Source organism: Anser anser (assembly GCF_964211835.1).
Source record: "Anser anser genome assembly, chromosome: 22".
Taxonomy (NCBI): domain Eukaryota; kingdom Metazoa; phylum Chordata; class Aves; order Anseriformes; family Anatidae; genus Anser; species Anser anser.
This window is the reverse complement of record NC_139743.1, coordinates 4,324,174-4,348,712: the sequence shown is the minus strand read 5'-3', so window position 1 is coordinate 4,348,712 and position 24,539 is coordinate 4,324,174. Positions and strand designations below refer to the sequence as shown.

The 24,539-nt window shown below is 46.8% G+C and overlaps 1 protein-coding gene across 7 annotated transcripts in view; it reads left to right on the top strand.

Moving 5' to 3' along the window:
• The window catches only part of DIXDC1 (DIX domain containing 1), a 40,978-nt gene extending 16,878 nt beyond the window's left edge, over nt 1–24,100 (top strand). For 4 of the 7 annotated variants that reach the window (XM_083808555.1, XM_083808554.1, XM_083808556.1 and 1 more), the window contains 18 exons: nt 224–349; nt 1,239–1,488; nt 2,706–2,813; nt 8,751–8,863; nt 10,016–10,164; nt 12,931–13,020; nt 13,127–13,180; nt 14,063–14,113; nt 15,191–15,295; nt 15,814–15,867; nt 16,378–16,470; nt 16,561–16,632; nt 17,053–17,139; nt 17,319–17,480; nt 17,604–17,670; nt 19,329–19,437; nt 20,009–20,117; nt 21,036–24,100. In XM_083808555.1, the coding sequence (XP_083664681.1) occupies nt 224–349; nt 1,239–1,488; nt 2,706–2,813; nt 8,751–8,863; nt 10,016–10,164; nt 12,931–13,020; nt 13,127–13,180; nt 14,063–14,113; nt 15,191–15,295; nt 15,814–15,867; nt 16,378–16,470; nt 16,561–16,632; nt 17,053–17,139; nt 17,319–17,480; nt 17,604–17,670; nt 19,329–19,437; nt 20,009–20,117; nt 21,036–21,116 (1,880 nt within the window). In that variant the 3' untranslated portion in view covers nt 21,117–24,100. Of the gene's footprint in view, nt 1–223; nt 350–1,238; nt 1,489–2,705; nt 2,814–4,095; nt 7,073–8,750; nt 8,864–9,999; nt 10,165–12,930; nt 13,021–13,126; nt 13,181–14,062; nt 14,114–15,190; nt 15,296–15,813; nt 15,868–16,377; nt 16,471–16,560; nt 16,633–17,052; nt 17,140–17,318; nt 17,481–17,603; nt 17,671–19,328; nt 19,438–20,008; nt 20,118–21,035 lie in introns of those variants that run through there. The other 3 variants (XM_083808557.1, XM_083808558.1, XR_014574717.1) reach the window with 3 other exon arrangements.
• The last annotated feature ends 439 nt before the right edge of the window (nt 24,101–24,539 follow it).

Below are 24,539 nucleotides of genomic sequence, written 5' to 3'. Positions count from 1 at the left end.
AATAATGAAGTATGCTTAAAAATGCCCCTTTTCAGACAATATGCTGCAAGGTCTGCCTCCAGTGTACTTATTCCTAGTACTGGGTATCTTATAAGCAGGACAAGAAATCACGCATGTCTCCTCGCAGTCCAACAAGACATAAAGTTGGCCCCTACAGCTATAGCAATTCCCAAGGCAGCACTAAGCACTATCCCCTCTAATCAAGTTTTTTTCACTTCTTTAGCTGGTGAGAAGTTGAACGGAGTTCAGGTCAACCCTACCAGCCAGCAGGAGATGAGGGAAAATGTGGAGAAAGTCTTACAGTTCGTGGCATCAAAAAAGATCCGCATGCATCAGACATCAGCAAAAGGTACTTGCCCCTTGCAGTTGCCACATATGATTCTAGCTGTTGAACACCCAGTTCTATTTTTGCCTCATATCAAACAGAAACAGATAATGCGTCGTTTTGTGGGGGAGGTTGGTTTTTCCCTCCCTCCCCTGTGGCTTAGAAACAGGTTTTGGGTTGCATGATATCGTATTCTTGACTGTTTTTTTGTTCCTGTGCACTGTGCTGCTACCAAAGTGCCTTTTCTTCTTTCACTGAGCAATGAGAAGACCAAGTGATGGTGTAACGGGGAATTCAACTAAACCGTTTTAAAAATCTGAGTCTGACAGAACGGCTGATCTGTGCAGTGAGCCCAAGACCAAAATGCTTGAGCTAGCTTGTACACAGGAGGAAATGGCCTCGTGTGAGATAATTAAAACTGATTAGTTAACATTTGGAAGGTGCTACAAATAGTTTAAGGTACCCTATTACTAAAAAAAAATAGGGTATCTTATTCTCTGGTTCTCTGGTCTTTAGTTTTAAAAAAGAAATGCAAATCCCGTGTGCTCACTGAAGTGGCTGCCAATACAATGGTTGCCTTCAGTCACTGCTGTAGACATCCAGGGAGCTTTTGGTAATTACAATATGCTGTCATTTAACCTGCTGGACTATTAGCTGGAAATGGCCACAGAGGGAAGGCTCAAGTCTGTTCAAAGCATTTAAACTTGGAATCAGTTGGCAGCAGTCGGTTTGCTGCTCTGTGCAAAATGAGTAAAGTTAAGAATGAGTGCTGTAATTCAGTCTTTTTTGTGTAGTCCTTATTTACTGGCACGGTCCTGCTGGGTTTAATTACATTCACGCTTGTTGGTCAGAGGCAGCTCTGGTGGGACTTCACGTTAACGTTACCCTCCTTGGCTTTATTTGCCTTTTGCAGATATTGTCGATGGGAACTTGAAATCTATCATGAGGCTGATCCTCGCCTTAGCTGCTCATTTCAAGCCGGGCTCCGGAAGAGCAGTGAATCACAGCGCTGCTGGCATGACGGGGAAGAGCTCGTCGGCGTCATCTGCCAGCCACAGGCCTCGCTCAGCTGCTGCAGTGGCCCAAGGGGCGGTGGCTGCTCTGGCAGATGTTCGTCAAGATGTCTTGCAATCTGGCCGGGACGTTTTCCGGCACAGACAGAGGTAATGATTTCTTTTCTGATTATGAGAATTCAGGTTGTGTTAGCAGGTGGACACCGTTTCCTTTTTAAGTAGATGTCTCTTTATCCCGACAATTCCTGATGTGAGGTATTCCTGTTCAGTGAACATGTAGAGAAAAACCACTGCTGTCTCACTGAAACCTAGATTGGTGGTGCCCTAACAAAAGGGACAACTGATCTATGCTGGATGCCTCATAATGAAAACTGCAGGCATCCCAGGTCCTTTATGGATTTTCCAGCAAAACAACTGTTGGACCTGTGTTAGTTCACAGAAAAAGGACAGTTCTTTATGGCTGAGCCAGAGGGAGCTCTGCTGCCTCGTTTTTCCTAATTCATGCTGAGGATAGTGCCCTCTTGGTGTTGTTTACTTGCAGACATTCCCATTTCAAGTGAAACAAAACGAGGGTCTTAACTACAGGTGCTGCTTACAGCTCTGGGAGCAGTTGTTGCCAGAATTGTAGTGTTGGTCCTGTTGTGCAAAGTGGTTTTCTGCGTTGCTGTTCGCCCCAATTTTCCACTTGCTGCTACGTAGGCAGATGCAGTGTTGTGTGCTGTTAATCAGCTGAAGCATCCTTCTATGGAAGTGGAGGAGTTCTGGTGATAATGAGGGGAAATGATCCATGTACAGAAGGAATGTGTAATTCTGAAAAGCACATTTAACACTTGCAAAAGGTGCTATGTGGATTATAATAGTAATGACAGTTAAATGGAAACCAGATGGCTGTCTTTTGAGGGTTTCATTTACACAGCTGAAGGTCATTTGCCCATCTTATATTGGCTCAAGGGACTACCCATGAAGTAATTTGGAAATGAGGCCGAAATGGTATATTTTGTTGAAAAATTAAATATTAGAGGTTTCTCTTGCAAAGTCATTGGGTCAGGAGTTCTTCAGCAAAGCCAGTCCTCGTTCTCTTTGCAGATTCTGTCCTTTTCCTTGCCTTCACAGAGCTTTTCTGTTTTTCTAGTCACAGAATAAGGGATGAGTTTACAAGGAGAGCTTGTGTTTGCTTGCATTTCCCTCGCACCAAGAAGATGAGATGAAGCTCCCTGATGGGAGAACTTTCTTAATAGGAAGTTTTCTAATGGTTCCCCCCTTCCTGCCTTCTATTCATTAGCTTTTCTCCCCTCCTCCTTGGAGACCAGAAGCGTTTCTGCCCCTTCTTCATGAGGCTTCACTCATTTTGTGATTTTTATCTCCAGAAACAGCAGCATGGATGAGGAGATTGAAAACCCCTACTGGAGTGTCCGGGCACTGGTGCAGCAGTATGAAGGGCAGCAGAACATCGCCTTGGAGTCCCACTCCTCCAGGTAAGGAACTTCATTGCCCAGCTGTGTCCCATTGTGTTCCTTTGTCTGGCATTCCTTAAAATGCCCTTTGTCGTTGTGATCTGATTAGCTCTGAAAGAAAAGAGGATTCCCAACGTAGAGTCTCCTGTCTGATCTGGAGAATGAAACCTCGGGAACCAGCATGGAGAAGTGGTTTACTGTGGAAAAAATGACAGATGACATTGGTCTCATCCATGATGTGATCACATAGATAAGAGCTAGGAATTTCTGAGTTACCATTGCTCCGAGTGTCTCTCCCTGAGACCAGGGGAATAGGATCAGGAAAGACACAGCCGGAGGTGACAGGCGTGTGGATTTGAATAGTAGTTATGGGAATACACCAGTCTGTAAATCCAAGCCTACAGTCCCTGAGGGATCTGCAGCTGTGTCTTCATTGCCATCGTGCCCTCATCCATCACCTTTAATTGTCTCTAGATGTACGGGTATCTCACTTAGCCTTCCATCCCCCAGACTTGCACATTAAATTATGTTACTGAAAAATCTCCTGCACGCTGTTGTGAAGTCCCAAAAGTTCACTATGGTTTATGTTAGAGTTGGCTTTGCCCTTTAAAGCAGGACTTAGATCCTGAGAAGTATGTGGTCTGTGCTATAAACAGTCTGCCCAGAACCTGGGCAGCGTGTGCCAGTCATGACACATTACATTGATGCCTTACAGGCTCTTCTCACTCTCCTTTCCTTTGGGGCAGAAGTGATAACTCTTGTCCCTACTTATTTGAGCAGTGAGGAGAGAGGGAGGACACGTGGCTATGTTGTTTTATTTTCATGGGTATAGGAGAGAGTGTAGCTGAAGGGACAGTAGAAGAAAAACTGTGCTATGGTGGGGGAGCTGATTTACTGTGGGTAGATTCAGAGTAAAAGACAGCCTTTCCCTTTTTCCCCGGAGAACAAGAGACTAGTTTGCAAACAAAAGGCTGTATGACTGAACATATCTGCTCTCCCTCTGGGTATGCTGCTTTGCTCCATTTAAGCTCTTCTGGAACACAGTAAGAGCTGCATGGGCATGGCTGCAGCTCTTTGGTTCGGTTTCTTGTCCCCGGTGTAAGTACCAGCTCTCGTTCATTGCCTCTTTGTCCTGCCTGGGCCATCTGCCGAAAGTGCCTCAACTGGGTGCTTTTATTTTCCCTTCTTGTGCAGAAGTGAGGAGGTTGATTTTCTTGGGGCGGATTGGCTCTGACAGTTTCTCAGCAAGCAGGATTTCTCCACAAGATTTCTCGGGCCGCTTTTGATGCTCCCATAGTGCAAGGAGGCCTCTGAGTACCTAAGCATTAATGTCACTTAGTCCAAAAGAGAAGAGGGAAGGAAAAAAAAAACACACAATAGTTTGTACTTCTGCTCACAATTTGCTGTGTATCAGTGTGAGGTCTGCTTTAAATATGGACATAAACATTTGGATGGGTGTGGAAACTCCATGTGAGCCAGTACTGGACCACTGCCTCCACATGATGTCAGTAGAGAGTGGACTTGGAAGCTGTCATTTGAGGGAAGATGTAAAAATTCTGGTCCTGGCCACACGATTTCATGGCTAATGTCACAGGAATTGATGTTGATTCTTGAACTGTGATCTCAGTAGGACGGTGAGTGACGCATGCTGCCACCTTCCACTCCTTGTTCAGTTTAGGGCAGCCATAGTATTTTACAGGTACTCTCCTACCCTAACAGGTATTGTTGGACAACAGTTGTTTGTCTGTTTGTGGCTGTATTTTGCTGGTGAGTGAAACTTTATGTGCACATCCTACATTGCTTTGTTTTTTCCCATACAATGCCATTTCTCTTGCCATATGGTAATGGTGGTACTGTCCCTAATCGGGCATAACATGGTGAGAGCCTTTGTGTAATAATTAACTTCCACAATTTTCTATTTACTGTGGATTCAGAAAATGTTCCACCACGTAGACGAAAAATCTGCAGTGAGTTATCTTGATTTTTTTTTTTTCAGTAAGAATTCTTCTATTTTTTAGTCTGTTTCTTCTTGGAACTTATAAACCTGTTTTGTTTTCCAGGGTAAAATAGCACATCTCCACGCTGGAGCACAGTTCATATTGTAGGCGTTCCAGATGTGAGTTGGTGTGGGTGGATAGAGGCCCAGGGCTGAAACAGTGAGGGCTGATGTGTTTGGCAAAGCTTTACTGCGGTCTCATTCTAGAAAAGCTAAGTATGTGGGGCTCAGGGATAAGTAAGGAAAAAAGCAGAGAAATGCTCTCTACGTTGGTTAATTTCATTGGTAGGAGCTGCTTTTTATCTGGAATTAGAAAGCTTGAAAGCCCAAGACCGTTTTTGGTCCACTCCCTGCGCATACAGATCAGGAGCAGAAGGGAGCCCCAAGCCCTTGCAGCCTTCCCGGTGTTTTTCCTTTCCTAGAGCTCTGCTAATCCTGTGCTGTGGGGATGCACAGCCAGCCACTGAGAGCTCAACAGGAAATGATCAGAGATTGCATCAAGCTGGAGCTAAAACAATTTTAATTAAAGCTGGGAATATGCAGTGATACATAATTAAATTTTAACCGCGGTATCTCGAGAGTGGGAATATTCCCCATCCAGCGTGTGGGTTCGTCACCTCGGGGATGCAGGTCGGAAACCACATTGTGTCTAGCAGCAGCAAGGCCCAGGAGAGAGACTGGGAGGGGATGCACAAGGTGCTGGTTCTGTCCTCAAAGGGTGAGACCATAGCTTGGAGGACTGGGGAAAAAACAGGCAGGGTGATGATATTGGCTTTTTTTGCATGTGGGGCTCAGCTGGGGAGCAGCTCCGGGCTGCCGGGCAGGAAAACTTTTTCCGTAGCCTCCAGCACTGCCAGTTAGAGCACTTGTGTGTGAGCAAGGAGAGAACAGATTGGGGCTTTTCTGGTGAAAAAGCATCTGATGCTGTTAACCAGAGGCGCAGCAATTACAAACACAGAGGTTGGCTGCTGAACTGCGGGAGGAACTGCCAAGTGGGGAAGGATCTATTTATACTGAGCCTTATGAAATCGGGAATATGTTGCCCTGTTACAGGGCACCAGGCACTGCCTGGTGCTCAGAAATAAGGCTCAACAGTAGCAATATTCTGTATTTTTGCTTTGACTCTTTGGTGCTCACAAGGACTGGGCTTGCTGTTAGCTTTGGTCGGTGATCTGCCAAAAGAAACTGGGAGCAACCCGACCCCCAGCTCCTGGGGCTGTCCTCTGCTGACGCCAGGCGTGGCGATGAAAAGAAGGTGCTTGTTTCTCTTCCCTTACAGAGAGAAATGTACTAGCTTAGCTATGAGCCACAGAAGGAAGCCCCTTCTCTCCGGCAGCAGCAGCCACCCCCTGCGCCTCGTGGTGCTGCCGCCGGATCCGTCCCAGGGCAGCATCTCCCGCCTGGCACCGGCTCGTTCCTGCGGTAACTCTTCAGAGAGCTCGCAGCCTGAACAGCAGATTTCCAGGGACAGCAGCTCTAACAAGCAAAGGCGATAGAAATGATTCATGGAAAATTTCCCCAAATCAGCCTGATTCCCAGGCCAGCGAGCCCCTCACGCATCTCCCTCCTCCCTCTCCCCTCCCCTTCCACCAGCCTGCCTTCCCTCCCCCACGCCGAGCCGGGCTGCTCGGAGAAAAGGCTCTGCCTCGCACAGCCTGTGTGACAGCAGGAGGGAGAGGGAGCTGGAGATAGCAGCAAGGAGAAGCCGTGCACAGGGCTGGCAAGTGCTGCATGCCGTCTTCTGAGGCAGCATCCGAGCCTGGAAGAGCAGGGAACCGGCTGCTTGCAGCAGCACCGGCTCCCGGCGCTTCGTTGGCATCTGCAGCAGGTGCTGGGGGTCTGAGGAGAGCAGAATGGGCTGAGAAACGCCACCGGGAATCCAGATCAGTCCGGGTTATGCGAACAACCGGCTGTGCGGCTGACCAAAATGCAGCAGCAAGAGACAAATAACCCGAGAGGAAAATCAGCAGAAGCAAAACCCGGGCTGCAGGATTCCCCAGCTCTGGAAGCAAATCTGTGCGCAGGGGCTGCTGATCTGCCGTCAGATGGCTTCTTGCAAAGACCCTGAGTTTTTTCGCCTGTGAATCTTTCAAGCTAACGTGAAGAGGTCTGCCTTGCAAATATTTCTCCCGTAGTTTGACAGGAGCTGGCGTCTTCTGCACTGAATTCTGAGCTGGTGGAGGGACGAGGCATGTCTGTAGCCAGAACCCTGAGGCTCCCCAGGAAACGGATCCCGTGAGGCGAAAGGTTAAAGTGGGATCATGGGAGGGAAACAGGTCAAATGGTGAGCGATTGTTGCCGTTGTCATTTGAAACAGCAGGGGTGGGGTGTTTGTTAAAATTATGGGAGTTGGAGCTTATCATTGGGGCTGTTTCCCTAAAGCCTTGACTCTGCAGGCACTGACAGCTCTGGGACTCGGCTGAGCAAGGATATATGGGTTAAGAAGCCAAACAGTGGTAAAAGGAATAAAGTGGAACAGTTTGCATCATAAAACTTAAATAGCTTTAATTTCCCAGCACTTATTTCTGCATGTTTTAATCATGAATTATGGTGTACTTTAAAGAGAAAATCACGAGTGGATATTTCATACTCTAACGGGCTTGGTGACCAATACAAAAAGCGTAGAAGTGTTTTCAGCATTAACTCATTGATGGGGTAATGAGTGGGGCAACTGACCTGTGGTACTGCTTCATCGGGCTTCTGAGTGCATTTGAGGGGCTCTGCACCGTGCACCCACTCAGTGACAAGCAGGAGCAAGCGGCTGGTTACAAGTGGTGTGTACAACGTGTGCCTAGTGAAGGAGTGCTGTAATGGAGTTAGTCTTCCTGAAGATAAATCCTTGAGCAAAGCCAGGCGACTTGGAGCCCTTTAATGATCACGCACACCCTATTTGGGCAGGACGGGACAGGTACTGTGACTGTTAGAGATCCCCATTAGAAGATGGTTATTCTTTCACCTAGTAAGTTGTCTTCGTCTCTTCCTTGAACGTGGTGAATGTCCATTCAGTTTGGACATTTTAAACTAGATGGTTTAAAGCTCTGTAACATAAATGAGAACTAAGCTAGCACTGGCTGTGGGAGTGGACTAGACAGAGCTGCAAGCAAGTAGTTTCCATCTCTACTGCAAGGCTTTTCAGATTCTGGGAGAGCTGCAGAGTATGCAGCAGCAGTGCTGGGAAGATGTGGAGGGCAAGCTGCTGAAACCTCTTATTTTTCTGAACCTATCCTATTATTTTTCCACATTGTTTCCTTTTTGTTTTCTGCCCTTTGTTTCTGTGTTGCGGAGAATGAAAAATTAACTCCTGCTCACACTAGCGAGGATTAGTCCCTGAGACTTTGGAGGTATGTTGAATGGGTCAGTGAGCTTCAGCCACCTTTTCTTGTTGTCTGGGTGATGCATGTAAGAAGAATTTCAGAAAAAAAGATTGCGTTTGGACCTCACAGTCAGCTGAGATGACTCCACTGAAAATATTTGGGTACTTTAAAGAACTTTTAACCTAAGAACACAAATGAGTGTTATCTGACTAGAAAATCCAAGAACAAAATATTTTTAAGTTTGTTCTCTGATTGCAGGGGTGCTTTTGAAACCCAGGGGTGAGACATGAATAAAGCCAGGGTGGCTTTTTGTTCAGCTTCCAACGTGCATAGAAGGCTTGCAGCAAATTGTTTCTGAGCAAACCTTAAAGTGTGGTCTTTTCCCTGCGTGTTTGTAAGCTCTGTGGAAGCAGCAAACTTACTTTGTGTTAAGGAAAATGAAGAAACACGTTGGGTTGCGTAACAGTTAGCCTGCTGTCACACTGATGTAGAGTGATTGAAAAGTTACATGCCAAGTTTAGTTTGTTACTGGCTTCCCTGGTATGCAGATAATTCTGACAACAAGACTTCCTGCATATTCACTTTTATCTTGGATAAGGGTGATGTTGATCAGCACTCTGAAATAACTGTTTCCCATTTCCTTTGCAGTCTCGCATCACCCAGTCCTGTCCATAGCACAAAGAGCGAATCCACTGTAACCCCGTCAGAGGAGAAAGCAGGATATGTGATCATCCACACTGAAGAAACAGAAAGTAAAACAGGTAGCTTGCACAAAATGCTCCACAGCTCACACTTTTATTGCAATTTGTTTGCTTCACAAACTTGCTGAGAAGTTCCTCAGAGACTGAAATGAATGTAGAGAATAGGTTGCTGAGTATCTCTTCGTAAACCTAAATCTCAAAACTGTCAGCACTACAGTGATGCCATATCTGGCAACAGTTGTACAGTCAGTGTCTGTGAGGCTTGATAGCTAATGCGTGGAAAACAAAAAAGCTCTGGGGAAGGATTAGGGGTCATGTTTAACTTTCACGGTAGGGTGCTGCTTTCATCACAGCATCATTTGGCTGTATTGAGAGGAGGAAAAAAACCTCTCAAAATCTCCTTAAATATACAGTCCATGGGAAACTGTAAAGCCTGTAGCGCAGAACTTCACTTTGTGTAAGGGTCTCTGTGTACAGCGTGTCTGTACGTAGGTCGAGTGACTCTTTGCAAGGAATTGAACTATTGTTGTGGCATTTGCATTGAACTCACTGTTGTGTTGCCACAAGTGCCATCTGATACAGTTAGTTTGCACTTCAAATTTTCATACAGATTGAAGGAAATCTTTTAGAAGAAGTTCCTGAAATGATTTTTTTTTTTTTCAAAGAAAACTTAGCCTAATAATAGCCCTTCCTGGTTAGCTTCCATCCCAAGAACAAATGACAGAAGCTGTCCTAGGAAATGCTTTGCTGCCTCAGCCAGTATAGCCTACTTCAGTGCTCCTTTGAAAGTATTTGATGACCACCTCGGCAGGTGGGGTAGCTGGCAGGCTGGGGCTCTTCCTTATATTTTTAGCAGCAGCACTGTGTCTGCTTGCTGCCCTTGCAGCAGGGTACTGCAGCTGCATGTCTGTAGGTGCACAGCACTGGCCAGTTTCATCTTTTATCAACAAGGTAGCAGGTATTGCTGTGACTAGTCCTCATCAAAACTCATCAGATACAGCAAGTTAATGAAGGGGGAGGATGCCGATCATCTTTGATTTACGTGTGCTCAGGAAAGTTTCCTTTGTGTGAAGAATGAGGCATAAATAGCAGCTAGAAGACATGCTAGTTTGGCAGTGATTGACATTGTGGACAGCAGGCAATTACTGTGTTGTGCAAGTCTTTTTTGGATCTCTGTCTGTCATGACCGCATTCAGTTGGTCTCTCTTCCAGAAGAGACAGAATCTCACTTCCAGCCTGACTGGCAAGCAGGGAACCCTGTGTCACATTTGGAGAATTCATGGGAGGAACAGCTTTTGGAACAACAGGACCATTTGGAAAAGGAAATGGAGGAAGCGAAGAAGATGATATCAGGTTTGCAGGTAATAGATTTTCTTCTCAGCCAGATTTCCCCTACGTACTCTTTTTTTTTTTTTTTTTTTTTCCTACCAAATCGAGCTGGCAGATAGGTTATCTTGCAGCTGAGACACTGGCCTGGAACTCAACAGCTGAGTGAGAGTCCTGGCCCAGTAAGGTCGCCTTGCAGTGATTGTGCAGAAGTCAGTCAGTTAGTGGGGACAGTGGCTCTCCCCACGTCTTGCCCTGTGGGATGACTCCCTTTAGGGAATGCTTCCTTGGGAATAAGGGAGTATTTGATAGTGCTTTGTCATAAGCACCTAATACACACTCCAATACCTTCCTTGCCTGCAATGTTTAGGCTCTCTTGGCTTCCTGCACTTGTCATTTGGTCACCTTTTCCAGAAAGAGAAATGAAAAGACTGTCCTTCCCAACTTCCCAGATGCAATGCAGAAGATAGCAGGTTCTGGCTGCAGTCTTGCCTGGGGCAGGGTGTGCCTGTTCCCCATCATTATATACTGTGCTTAATCAAGAGAGACCAGGGAGGGAAGAAGCATGGCTGCGATTTGCCCAGTGCCTGCATATTTACCAGGGTTTCAAAGAATCTAACATCAGTCTGTGCCATTCGGACACAGCCTTTTCTGTTGGTTTTAGTTCAGGTTTCTCCAAAATTGTGTTGATGTAAGTTGACGCTTGTATTTGGTGAGGGGGGAAAAAAAGGGCTGTAAGAGAGAGTAAGCTATGGAGACTAAAGGTCAGGGGTCTTGACTAATGGTATCTAGGTAGATTTTAAGGGCACACCAAATGCAGGTAGGAAAGGAACCCCTGTGGAAAAGCCAGAACAAAGCGTGTGTTTAGAAGTTGATTATTTTCAGCTTGTATTTCAGTTGGAGTCCAGGTTCATTGGCCTGGTGCCCTGTCCTGTGATGCTATGCTAAGCCCTGAGTGCGCTATCACCCTGCAAAGCACATATGTTACTGTGCAGAATGGTAAAGATGCAGCAGTATTTTCCCATGGGCTGGGGCTCCCATTCTTCCCCAGGGCACTTAGCAGCCTGCAGGTTTTGTTAGCGGCCTGGAAGAATGGAGCAGTCATTCTGTGATTTGCGATCGGAAGTAATGCAGGGAGACAAGGAATGTTGGGAAATCAATCAAGATTCACAGAGCTGATCAGGGGTCACGCAGGCTTGCATCAGTCTTTCAGTGAGCTGAGCTGAATTATAATATTTGGCACGTTTTCCTCCCATGACCATTTATTTGCGGGACCTTTTTCTCACTGCCCTGTTCAGTCCCTCCTTGACCAAGTGACCCTCAGCCCAACGCGTTTGTGTGACTCTGCATGGGGAGTAGAGCCTCCGATCCATATGGTAAAGACCCTGAACTCTCTCAGGAATATTCCTTTCTGTTTGTGCTGGGAACCATACTGGCTTTCAATTGTAAATATTTATGTGCCAGTAAACAAAGCAGAGATTGTGTGAGAAGCATAGGCAGCCGGGAGGGTGCTTTCCCGGTGGACAATGGGAAGGAGACAAAAGACTCCAAAAGAAAATAGATGCTTGGTGCACTGGTAAAATCCGCTCGCATTATGTGCCCACTGGGAGCAGGGAGAGATAGCGCTGGAAGGACTGGCATGTCCTGCTCTTCCACCCTGGCCCCACGTTACAGGACTGAGGGCGAGCAGCTGGCATTGCTGCCCCCTTATTCCCTGGGAGCAGGAAGATGCAGCTGTTGTTGCAAGCCAAGAAATTGGATTTGATTAATTGATCTTTTTTTTTTTTTCTTTCCCCTTCTTGCTCAATATTTCACAGCCACCAGTTCATGAGAGTTTGATTGAAATATCAGGGACCTGATGGTTGTCTGCCCCGTAAGGAGCTAAAACCATGACAGTTTTTTCTGTTCCTGTCTGATCCCTGCTTGAGTGTCCTGCTGGGCAGGCTTTGGGATGCCCTCACAGGACACTTTCCCAAAGAGCCTTCGCATTGACTGAATACAGATTGCTGTCTGTCTGCTGTTCAGCAGCAGTTGCAGCTCTTTGGGAGATTCTGTCAGCAGGCAGAACGTGACCTGTCAGCCTCGACGTCTTTTGGAGCTGAGCTGGAATATTGCTGCAAATGGGATATTTTGTCTGTAGCCTTGAAGTTCAGATAGAAATAAAACAGAAAACTAACCGGAAAAAAAAAAAAAGACATTAGATTATTGACTGGTGCAACATCCTGGCAAATACCAAATGTCTTTGAGTCCTGGGAGTTAAAGAGACAGAAAGGTCAATGTAAATACCACCAGCTAGAGCAATCTGGTACGGCATACCCTGCTGGCTATCTGAGCAGTCCTGCCTGTCACACTTCCTACAGTGCAGGGTTTTCCCTTTTTCAGGCTGGATGCAGTTTACTGTGGAAATTCTGGCATCTTCCTGCAAACATGGGCTACCTTGGAGCTGCTGAAGGAGTTAAGGGCTGATAGAAGCACAGTATTAAGTACAGGGCCTAGCTTAAGATTCTCACTGTGTGGGCAAGGGCTCTTCCTTCACTTAGACAGCACCTCTGGAGGTGTCTCGGTCTTTTCTAGCACAGAACAAAATTAGGCTTCCCTGCACATCGCATTTCTGAAGTCTTTTATAAATGTGTGGTTAGAAAGGTGTCTTCCAGCAGGGGACAGACACTTCAGTCTCATTCCAGATCAGAAGCCTCACCATGTAAGCAGGGTTCAGTCTCTTTGCTATGGACTTCAAATCTGTTATTGCAGTTATTTTCCTTTGAATTGTCTGAAGAGATTTTTTTTCTTCATCTACCCAGGCTTTGCTGCTCAATGGATCTTTACCTGAGGATGAGCAGGAAGGATCCTTTGAACTTTGTGAGCACGGAGCCTGCCCTGAAGAGCAGCTGGTGAGCACGTTGCTATACTTCCATTTCTCTGATCGAGCAACCTCAGGTAATGTTATGCTACAGACAGGTGTTTCGCACAGTAATAACTATGGTGTTTTGTGTTCAGATCATAATCCGAAGTCGTCTGGACCAGAGTGTGGAAGAAAATCAAGACCTAAAGGTTAGAGGAGGGACAGATGAAGGGAAAAGAGGTTTGGGGTCGAGAGGAGGGGGGCGTGCAGGGGTGAGGTGTGTGTCCATGTTTTGTTAGAGTCCAGCTCTATTCCCATCTCCTGCTGTGTGGAATCTGTCCCTAAAAACCTGAAACCGTAATTCACTGACCTGGAGAGCACAGAAGATACTTGGCTAGGAGGTGTTTATTGTATCCATATACCCATTATACCCATATATCCGTTAACCACTAATATGGGTACAGTGGGGATTTGTGGGGATAGCATCAGAAAAATATCTGCTACCTCCCCGGTTTGCCTCAAGCTGCTGCTAGTATAGTCAGTTTCTAGGAAAACAAATATCGAAGTATTACCTGAATTTAAATGTACCCTGAAGTAGATTTGCCTGCATGTTCTTGAAGTTGGAGAGATCCAGGTTGTAGTAGCTTCTCAAAACTTTTTTTTTTCTGGACAGCTGTTAAATCTCTAGCCATATCTGAATATAAACAAGTAGCAGATAAATGTAGCAAAGAACCTGTCCTGTCAAACCTGCCTTAGTCAAATTTCTGCTGATGCTGGCTCAAGGCCCAGTTCTGATTCTGGGAGAGAAGTACTTGACATTGGCCTGAAGGACAGATTTGGGGAATGAGGAATTTTTTTTTTCCTCTCGTACATTTAATAACAGGAGCTTAGGGAGCTGCTCAGGTTTTTCTGTCGTGTCTGTAACTCATTAAGGGGGCTCAGGGCCTGCCATGCTCTTTGATCTGTGGGACAAGATGGGGTGTACTTTTGTCTGAAGCATGTATCTGGGGAGAGAGAGAGAACACTGAAAATTGAGTCGATTTTGAAGGGGTGACAAGATGCCATTTAATCAAATTCTTTTGGATTTACAGAAGGAGCTGTTGAAATACAAACAAGAAGCTCGAAACCTACAGGGGATAAAGGTGAGGAAAGAGACTGTTCGTGAAATACAAACAGTAAAGCTACGGGGACTGCTGCAGCCCAGGAGTAGGGCAAGCAGCAATCATACACCTCTGAGGAATCCCAGAGAGTGGAGGGAGCTGTATTAGGGGAGCTGGTGGTGGGGGATCCTATGTTCTGTTCCCTGCAGTTGAGACAGGCACAAGGAGTTAGGTCTCGTGGGTTCTGTCTCTGTAGGATTGTGGTCAAAAGTCACCTCTTTTTTCTTTTTCCCCTAAGGAAAATGTGAGGCACAGGATTCCTGGCTGCTTCTCATGACTTTGTTTTTCCACTGTCTTGGGGTGTGCACAGTAGGGTTGGCCCAGTGAACTCTTGACAAGAGGCGAAAGAGCTTGGGGGCATCCTTGTCCTCTTCAGCTGCAGCGTTTTTCACCTTTTTGGCTTGTTTGTTCAGTTTCTCCCTCTGGAGTTACAAACTCGCCATAGTTGACTCCTGAGAGGTATTTTTGGAGCTGCCTGTCAGGCTTCTGTGAAGGAAGACAGCAGCACCTGTCCCAGGTAGAGCTCTCAGCTTCTGGGTAATACTGAATGAAAGGTGCGGAATTAGACCTCACTCTGGCCTCTTCAGAGAGCATTTCATTGCACAATTAGGTCATGCTGAGAGCTTAAGTTTCCTTGTGTCCCTGGCTGACCTTGGCCTCCTACCCCGCTCTGGATGTTGCAGATGTGTGGCTGGAGGCACTAGCTGTAGGCCACTGAAAAGACCCTTGAAGACACTGCTATTTTCTTCCATAAGGGCACGTTGTCAGGACATTTCTGGAGCAAGAAGTTCAGGCAGCAGCACAGAAATCCCTCCATCAAAGATGGCTAAAATGTTGGTAGGGAAACCGCCACAGGGCAAGAGCAAGGCAGAAGGACTCTAAGAGCCTGTTGGGGCAGACATCTGTTTTATCTCCTGCTCTCTCAGGCCCTCAGCAACCCTTCAGCACTGCGCATAGCCCAACGTGCCATGCTACTGGTCTAGGTCACTTCCCGTGGAAGGGTCTCTGCCTTTACACCTTCCTATACACACTTTTCCTATAGATGATGTCTTTTCCTAGGATGCTCTCCAGCAAAGGCTGGCTCAACAGGATGCTTCAGTTCTTCAGCTAAAGCAGGAGCTGCTGAGAGCCAACATGGACAAGGAGGAGTTGCACAACCAGAATGTGAGTCACTGTGCTGCTGAGGTTATTTTGGAAAGAGGCTGGGGGCCCTGGGGGCTCCAGCAGCCAAAGGATGAAGTTGGTGGTTGCAGCATAGTTCCTGGGGTCATGGGAGATGGAATGACCGGTCAAAGGTCTCTGCACAGTAAACACTGCAGTCTGCTCGCCAGCTGTCCGACTCGCTGGAGTTCCCTGTTCTTCACTCCCGCTTCCTGTCCTCCCAGGCCTTCAGCTGAGACAGGGAGGGGCTTCCTGTGATGTTTTCAGTGCAGTTGGATTGTTCCTTCCTCATCGTGCTCCCTGCTTAGCAAGTGGCACTTCGACAGGTGGAGCTGTGATGCAGTGTCTGCCTGGAGAGGGCAGTGCAAGGAAGGAGCTGCCCTGTTCATGAGGTTGCTGTCCTTAAAAAACAGCTCCCTCAAACCCTGCAGCTGCTTGGTCTCCCTTTAGCAAAGGGCAAAGAGGTTGGCACTAACTCCCTAGGAATACAAGACCTCACACCTATTTGTTTTTCTCTGTAGGTTGACCTTCAGAGGAAGGTTGAAGAGAGAAACCGGCTGTTGGCAGAATACAAAGTAATGGAACCTCTCTTCTCCGGGAGCTTTGCTGGGGCAGCATCTGGTGGTTCTCCTGTGAACGTGACTGTTGTCTCCCTGGCACTCAGTCACCTCTGAGAATGGCACTGTGGGTGGTGAATGAATGGCAATAGCCATGGAAGTTTGTAATGAGGTGGAGGGATCAGATAGCTTTCGATAGTGGATTCTTCATTGTCATGTTTTTTCTGTGATGGCTTGCTGAATGTCTAATGTGTGCAGAAGCCTATCAGGTTAGGTTCTGTCATTTGCCTAATGATCCCTCAAGAATCTTTTCTTTGCATCAGTTGTCTGGCCTCAGTAGTGGATCTTTGCCACAAAGACCTGACAAACAAGGCTTTGAAACTAAGATCTAACGTCTAGCTAAAAGCAGACGAATTGTGTAGGTCAAGCTGTAGAGGAGCCTGGTGCTGGCAGAGTACATAATCCTCCCTGCCATAAGGAAGATGACTGTGAGCCTTACTCACTGTCCCATTGATTCCTGTGTTACAGAAGGAACTGGGCCAGAAGGATCGGCACTTACAGCAGCATCAAACCAAATTGGATGAAATGCTGAGGCAGCTTTCTGAGGCCAGCTACCAGCAGGTATGGAGCAGGTGGGCTGCACTGATGCCCTAAGAGGTGGCACGTAGCACGAAGATGAGCCAATAAGGTTAACTTCTGTTCCCTTTTCAGGTGGATTTGGAGCGGGAGCTGGAGCACAAAGAGGCCCTGCTAGCTCACTGCATGAAGAGAGAAGCTGAAGAGGTATGGGAAGCCTTGGTCTGCACATCAGACTGTCAGAATGACGTTTCTGTCTAGCACCCTCTAGCTACCTATCTCCAGAAATCGTCTCCTTTATCCCAGAGAGGCCAGGCTCAATGCAGTCTGTTTGTCTGTGCCCTAACCAAGGCAGGCAGACTCTACAAAGCATACAGCTTACCAGAGATCTCAGCAGTGAGCTCTGGCTTAGCCTCTTGTGTCAAAATCCTAAGGGAAATTTGCGCTCTGGCCCATAGGACTGCCTGCACACCCCTTAGTGTATTTACCTGGTAGAAGGTGCTGCTTGTACCACTCAGCGTGAAAAGTTTTCATTCCTTCTTGTCACTTTGAAGATGGCAAACTGGGATCTTTGGGGTATTCCTAACGCTAACATTCCTAGCACCACATCCATCTTCCACCGAACAGGTGATGGCCTACAGCAGTCACAGTGCTCAGAGCAATGGCTTCCTCCAGACAGCAGGAAAAGGAGCTGCTCCTGCAGCCCACCGAGGGGTAAGTGCACCTAAGGGATATTTTCCCAGCCAGATGTAGACGAAGGTTCCAGGTATCCTGGAAGCTGTTACCTTTGGTACCTTTTTAAGATTATTTTTTCCCCTTTCTAAGGCCTGTGGCTTTAGATGGGAAGAAAGCAGCCTGGAGATAATCTGATTAATTTGTGTTCTCTTGGCAAGACAAACGACTTGCAGCTCGTTCGTGACGCACTTCGTAGCCTGAGGAACAGTTTCAGTGGCCACGACCCACAGCACCACACTATTGACAGCCTGGAGCAGGGCATCTCCAGCCTGATGGAACGGTTACACCGCATGGAGACACAGAAGAGGCAAGAGAGAAGGGTAAAAGTTTCCTAGTGTTTGGCTCTTAATTTCTACCCCTCACGCACAACCCAGAGCTTACCAGCAATATGAGTCCCAACTGGGAAGTGACACTGTTCTCACTGTTTTGGCTTTACACCCTAGATCCGGGGGAAATCACCAGCAAGCAGAGCAACAAATGAGTGTAGAGACTCCTGGCCTCCAAACTCCAGTAAGTGCCTTTCAGCTCCTGCTCTCCCACTGCTCAATTCATTGCTCAGATTTCTTATCTAGAGTCGAGGACATAGCATCGCCTTGAAAATCTGCCACCCCCAAGCTTATTCCCTTCACCAGGGCTTACTTTCCTGTCTTTAGTCACTTGCTGTACAGGCTAGGCTTCACTGCAGGGGAAAAGGGCCAGAGGCAACCTACAGCTGCTTGTTTGTAAAGCGCCATTACAGTGGGAATCTCTGGGCCATCTGGGTAGCACTGCAGTAGAAATAATTATGACAAATAATTACCTCTGGGATGAGTGGGAAACGTAACGTTATTTCAGCTTCCCTGCTGGTTTGCACCATCTAGTGGACATGTAACTGTACAGTTGCCTCCTCCCCTGCTTCCCCCATCATGTCTGCCTCCTTTCATGTATGCGGAACAGCACAGCCCTTTGTGACACCAAGTTTCCTGGCTCCAGCTGCAGCAGCTCCAGTTAGCTTTTCACTATGAAGGCTGTTTTTTGTTTTGTTTTGTTTTGTTTTGTTTTTTTTTTGTTTTGTTTTGTTTTTGTTTTTTTTCCCCAGGGTTGGATTTAAATGTTGCCTAGGAAGTCTGTGAGGTTGCAGGGGACTCCAGGTGCTGGGGAAAGGTAGAGGCCACCTTTCGGCTGCATTACAGCATCCAGCAGCAGGGTAGTATGGATGTAATTGATGTGGAGGAATGCAGGAGAGGAACTTCAGAAGTCTGAAGTGGGGTTGGGGGAAGAGTTGATGGTTTTCCTTCTCCCATAAACTGCAGTTATTAGATCAACCACTGTCACTAGATCAACCCTGCATGCATGCTGTACCTCTCCCTTTCTCACTGAGCCTTAGCAGGCTTCATCGCCTCCACTGCAACAGGAAAATTGAGTCTTGCAGCTTCAAACCTAAATTCCCTCAGGTGTAAAGAGGTCTATGAGGTGGCTCCGAAGATTTGTTAAATTAGAAAGCCTTTGACTTGGTGTCCATACTGTTTTCTACATGCTAGGAAAGTTAAAACTGTAGAGTCACTTGATGTGAACCTTCCCCTGCTTCAGCTTTTGGCGCAGCACACTGCAGGGGCAGAGGAAACTAGGCAGTAGCCAGAGGGAGAGAAACACAAATGAGCAGAGAAAAATCTGTGCGCAAACACCTATCCTGGCCAAGCTGAATGTGCAGGTGGGAGGAGACAGATAACCGTTTGCCTTAATGATGGTGATCAGTCAGACCATTTTGCTGTACCCACCTGCAAGTGAAGGCGAGTGATAATGTGGTTGTGTGCCCAGCCAGTAGGATGGAGTCTGTTCAGTCTCCTCTCCCAGAAAGGTTCTCCTGTCACTGCTGAGGTAATGAACAGAGTGCCTGTGGAGTAGACGGTAGCAGCAAGCTGCTGGGACAGTAATCCTGGAGGGCAGTGCTAGGCAAATTGTCTAGGCTTACGCATATGGGTGTGTTGTTACCTTAAAATGCAAAGTTTTCCAGTAAGCATTGGAATACCTGATTCTTCCCAAGGGAAAATCCACCCTCATAAGAATATCTTCCCACCTCCAGGTTCTTCACTGTGATAAGTTTGATGCTGAGAGCACCGCTTGTCTCCTGTGGTGGCAGGAGGCAGGTTGTTCCCCAATGAGTGTGCTCTGTGCTCCTTTCGTTGTAGAACTGCCTCATTCTCACAGCACACCTGTGATGAGCACCAGTGCCTGCACCAAAGTGTTGTACTTCACTGACCGCTCCCTCACACCTTTCATGGTCAACATACCAAAGAGGTGAGATTTGGCTTGGCCTTGCTCACGTTGATTTGGGAGGTGCTTTTTTCCCTGAAAACATTAGTCTGATCTCTTCTGGGTATGGTCACCACTAGCATGGGTTCCCTGTGCGTTAACTTGGGGCTTGGATTTCATACCATTGGGGATTTCATACCATGGGGGAAATTGCCTAAAGCAATTCCCTAGCTGATACATTTGTTTTAGCCCTAAGAAATTATTTATTATTATTATTATTATTATTATTTATTATTATTAACTTCCAAGAGAAAGCAGCCAAGCAGATCTATCGTGGCTTGTACTGCAGGACTCTTGTGCCGAAACACCCATGTCAGTCAGTGCAAAAGGGAAAGGGAGAAAGGCTGTTTAGAGGTGGTTCCTGCAAATTATGAGGAAATTCTTCCTCTGAAGAGGACCTTGGGGTTGACAGGTGGGGCGTACTCTTCACATTCCTGTGGCTAGGGTGCTAGATCCCTAGTCAGACTTGTGCTGTGGTTCCACATGCCATGCAGGAACACTAGAGATAAAGCCTGTACAGTGTACTGTGGTTTAGTGCCAAACTCTTCCCTTGCAGGTTAGGGGAAGTGACTCTGAAGGATTTTAAGGTAGCTATTGATCGTGAAGGAGCCCACCGGTACCATTTCAAAGCCCTGGATCCCGAGTTTGGCACAGTCAAGGAGGAGGTAGGTGTGGAATTTAACTATCAGGCAGCGCTGGGTTCAGTGTTACAACACAGCCCTGGAGACCTTGGTCATACCACTTCTAAACTAATAAAATCTTTGAACTTGTCTCCAAACAGACTGCCGATTTTCACAGTTCTAGGTTAAGCTCCTCTTCTAAGGAGCTAAAATGGGATATTTTTATCTCCAGCCAGGACAATGATATGAATCTGATTGCAGCTGCCTGGCGTTTGCAGAGCCCCTTGGGCAAAGGCTATTGCCAAAAGCCATCTGTGACACAGCTCAGGGGATGCTGGGCAAAACCCAGGCTACACTTGTAGCTCTTTAAGTGTTTTTATGAAACCTGCTGCAATGAGATACGCGTTAGGCCAATGTGTTTTATTCAGAAAACATTCTCCTACTTTATTTTCAAGGTTTTTCAGAGGTAACAGTGTTTGTGGCATCTCTTCCTTTGTGTACTGCATTGTAGCCCTGTTTGAGCTCAGGCTGGTGTTGGTGTGTACTGGATCCGTTAAAGGTTATTGGAATGTTTCCTGTTTCACAAATTGATGAAGACAAGTGCAAGGGGATACCCTCTCTGGGAGCAGTCAGCTGACTAGTTCTGCAGAAACAGCTGGGGTTTGTAGTCCGATAGATTAGAAAAGGCATGTTTCCTGTCTTTATTTTACCTTTCCTGTCAAAGAATAAAAAGCCAAAAATCTTGACTGTTACCAGTTGAAGAAGGAGCCTAATTTGTTTTTTTAACTTAAAAACCTGAAAATACCAATGAGATGCATGTCAGTGATGGATGAGGAGTATGTTCAGTGAACTGCGCAGTAAAATCCTAGCTAGGCTCTCTTGCTCGATGCCTGCCTCTTAAGCTATGCACACATCCTGGAGCGGTGTCCAGACTCTAAACATGACTGGACTCTTTTCTCACAGGTATTCCATGATGATGACATCATTCCTGGCTGGGAGGGGAAAATTGTGGCCTGGGTGGAAGAAGACCACGGGGAGAATTAATCAAGCTTTTAGGTCTTGTCACTATGGAAACCTGTAACTGGCTGCTGAGCTCGGAGAATGACCAAAAAGCATGCGTGCTGGAAGGAGTCCAATTCAAGCTGCCAAAAGAAAGGGATTCTCTGCAAGCAACGGGTGATGCATGTTGTGTGCATGGATGCCTGGCGTGGATGCCTGACTTTCTGTGGCCAAATACAGACAGCGTTGTGGGACTGAAATGATTGTCTGTGGGAAAGAAACACCTTGCTTTGTCCTATCAACAGAACCCTGAAGGCCTTAACGATGCATTTCTCCTTTCCCCTGCTTCTCCATTCCTGCAGTATGTGCTGCAGCCTGTGATCTGGGCGTTTCAAGTCTCGTTTGTTGTACACAGTATTGCATAAGTCTGCACTGATGGCGAAAATGTGAAGCTTTGCCTTTGAGTCGGAAGAAGCCGCTGGAGTATGCGAGCAGAAGGTTTGACCAACTTTGGTCTCGGACTTGCATGTGCTGCAGGAGCAGAGGGAACTTCGTGGAAAGTCCAGACTGAGTATAGCAGTGTGACCTGGGGAAGGAAGACAGTCTTCTGAAGGTTTTCTGCATGATCTGAAGCAAAGATCACCAGCCCGGCAAAGCTTCCTTTTTCCCAAAATTTAGGCTTCCACTTCCTAGCCCTGCTTCTCCCCCTTGCCTTCCAAAGCTGTACTCACTTCTGAGGTCCTCTGGGTTTGCTTTGTTGCCATGGGGACTGTGGGATCTTGGTGCTTGCTTTTCATGCTGAAGGATTTCATTTGGGGAGGCAGGAGCTGGAATCAGCTGCTTCCCCGAGGTACTTATAGCCCCCCTCCTTGTTGAGCCCCTCTCTTTGCACTCCTGCCGTCTCCTCTGTCAGCACAGTGGACTGATTGTCACCTCCTGTGCACAGGCACCTCTGTGCTGCTGTCCACTGATTGCCAGGGCCACCAAACATAACCACACCGGTGGGATAAATCCTATCAGTAGCACCATCCGTTCCTTGGTAGGCCTGCTCCTGGGGTTTCTGAAGGAGCAGGAAATAGATGGCTGGCTGGGAGGGTGCGCGCCCTGAAAATCCCTGAGGCTTGTGGTTTTTGTGTTCTATTTTTGTTTGTTTGTTCTGTTTGTTTCTTTCCCCCTGCATTGCCTGCCTCTGTCCTTCTGCTGCCGGTCAGCTGTACTCGCACAGCACTGGCTCTGGTCTGCGGCAGACACTGTTGACTTAAAAGGTCAAATGGCAAGTCAAGGTTCTGCTCATTCTCGGTGCATGTGGCCCTTTCATGGACTACCCACGTGTCTGTGCTTTGGATGAGGCTGGGAGAGGGTGACCCTGGTTTTACTGTTTTATATTAACATGTCCTTTTGTAAATATGTTACTGTTTGGAATTATTTTGTACCAGTTTACATTGTCTGAGGACTGTGGATATTTTTATACCAGTGCAAGTGCTTTCTGTATATTTCTGCACGCATTATACTGTGTTTTACTCACTTTCTAGTGGATGCTGAGATGTTTTGTATGGTCTCTTGTTCACACAACACTGGGCTTGACCTTATTTTACTATGGAACTCCAGCTCGTTCCTACTGGGTTTTATATGCTGCCAGCTTGTACAGGCAGTAACAATGCTATTTCCTTCCACACTGCTTCACTGTCCAGGAAAGAGCTCAAGGCTTTTACCTGGCCCTGTGCCACACTGGCACACCACAACATGCCTGCGGTGCCCTACAGTTCGTTATGGTGACTTTCCTCGCAGACAGCAAGCAGCCAGTGTCAGTGGGACAGCTCGTCAATGGACAAGTTCATCAGTGGCTGCGGGGGGGCAGACGGGACACATCTCTTGAAAAAAACAGATTTTCTTTCTCCCTGGAAATTGTTTCAGTGTTGCATGATCTTTAGTAGGTTGTTAAAGAGAGCATGGGGTTGTTATACTGAAATCAATTGTTGTATTTCGATTGCAATTTTTTCCTCAAGTGTTGCTTCAAGTTTTGCTTCTCAATTTTATTTCAGCAAGAGCCACACACCCAGAGTAGAATTTTATGGAGATAGTTTGTAGTTGCCAGTTCAGTACTACTGCTTGGTTTTGGAGCACTGAAGACACAGAAGGCTGTTAATATGATCAGAGCTTCTGGTTCAATTTAGCCTTGTCCAGTAGGCATCCAATTTTCTCCTGGAAAATAAAACAGATGTTAGCTGATACAGGAGACAGTTAGGAGCCTCAGCCTTGTTCTTAGGCCAGTTCAGGCAGCTAATCATGGGCACGTTTAATATGCTTACTGCCCTTCCTACCCCTGAGTCAAAGACTGAACCAGATCTGACAGCCTTTCAGCAATGTGCTCTCCAGAACAGCACTGGGCTGTATCTGAGGAGCAAGACTGGACAAGACTTGCTTTTTGGGGTTGTCAGCAACAAACCTATCATCAGCGTTAATGTCATATGTAAGCTAAGATGCAAACGATATTCCCTGAGACAGGACGGGTAGCAGTGCTTTGTTCTTGGGGTCCCTATGTGCAGTTCCCTCGGTGACAGCAGAGGTGGGACTGCTAGCAGTGCTGTCACTGAAGCTGAAGGCCCCGCTTTGCCTCGTTCACTCCCAAAAGTACCGCTTCGGTGAGCTGTTTGGATTCAGCTTTGTTCCTGCAGTGACACCGCAGCCTTCACCAGCTGCTTTACCTTCTGTGATTTACAGGAAGGGGTCTGCAGCAGGTAAGACACAGGGATAAGAGGTATTGGATGGCAAGTCCTTGGACTGGATGGGTTTTGCTGATAAAACCAAAAGCTGTTGCTTTTAAATCAGTCTGACACTACTCTAACACTGACTGCAGTGAATTTATTCTGGGAATATGCTCTTAATATCATACCCAGGACTTGCATTTTTGCTGTGTTGAATGTTTATTTCTACCCAACTCTCTTCAAAGTTACTTTCCTGCTCCTATACTTGTAACTTGGCTGTGTAACACATGGTACGTGTAAAATTATATTTTCATAGAAACTCTACATAGAGTTTGCATTCATCATTTGAAACGGATGGTGGTTCTCAGGCATGTCCTCAAGGAAAGTGAAAACCTTATCTGTGTACCTAAGATCCTGACATCCCAGATGGATAAACGTTGGTTTTAGCGGACCAAGCCCTCATCTCAATAAAGCGGGGTTTGCAAACTGAGTCTGTTCAGTGCTTGCACAGGGAAAGATAGCTGTGAAAAGTAAAAGGTGTGCATAAATCACTGAGAGGAACAGGGCCTGTTTTAGGGCTAGCTTCATACTGGTCCCGAAAAAAAAGAAGTAAAGTTTCCATGGGTTTATTCGGTGAGGTGTGTGGGATGAGGGGCTTGGGGGGAGGAGGAGGATAGCAGTGGAGGGTAAATGGGAATTTTGCTAAGCTGAAACCCGAGTACCTCCCGCTACCCTGAGGATTACACACCTCAGGGTCTACACG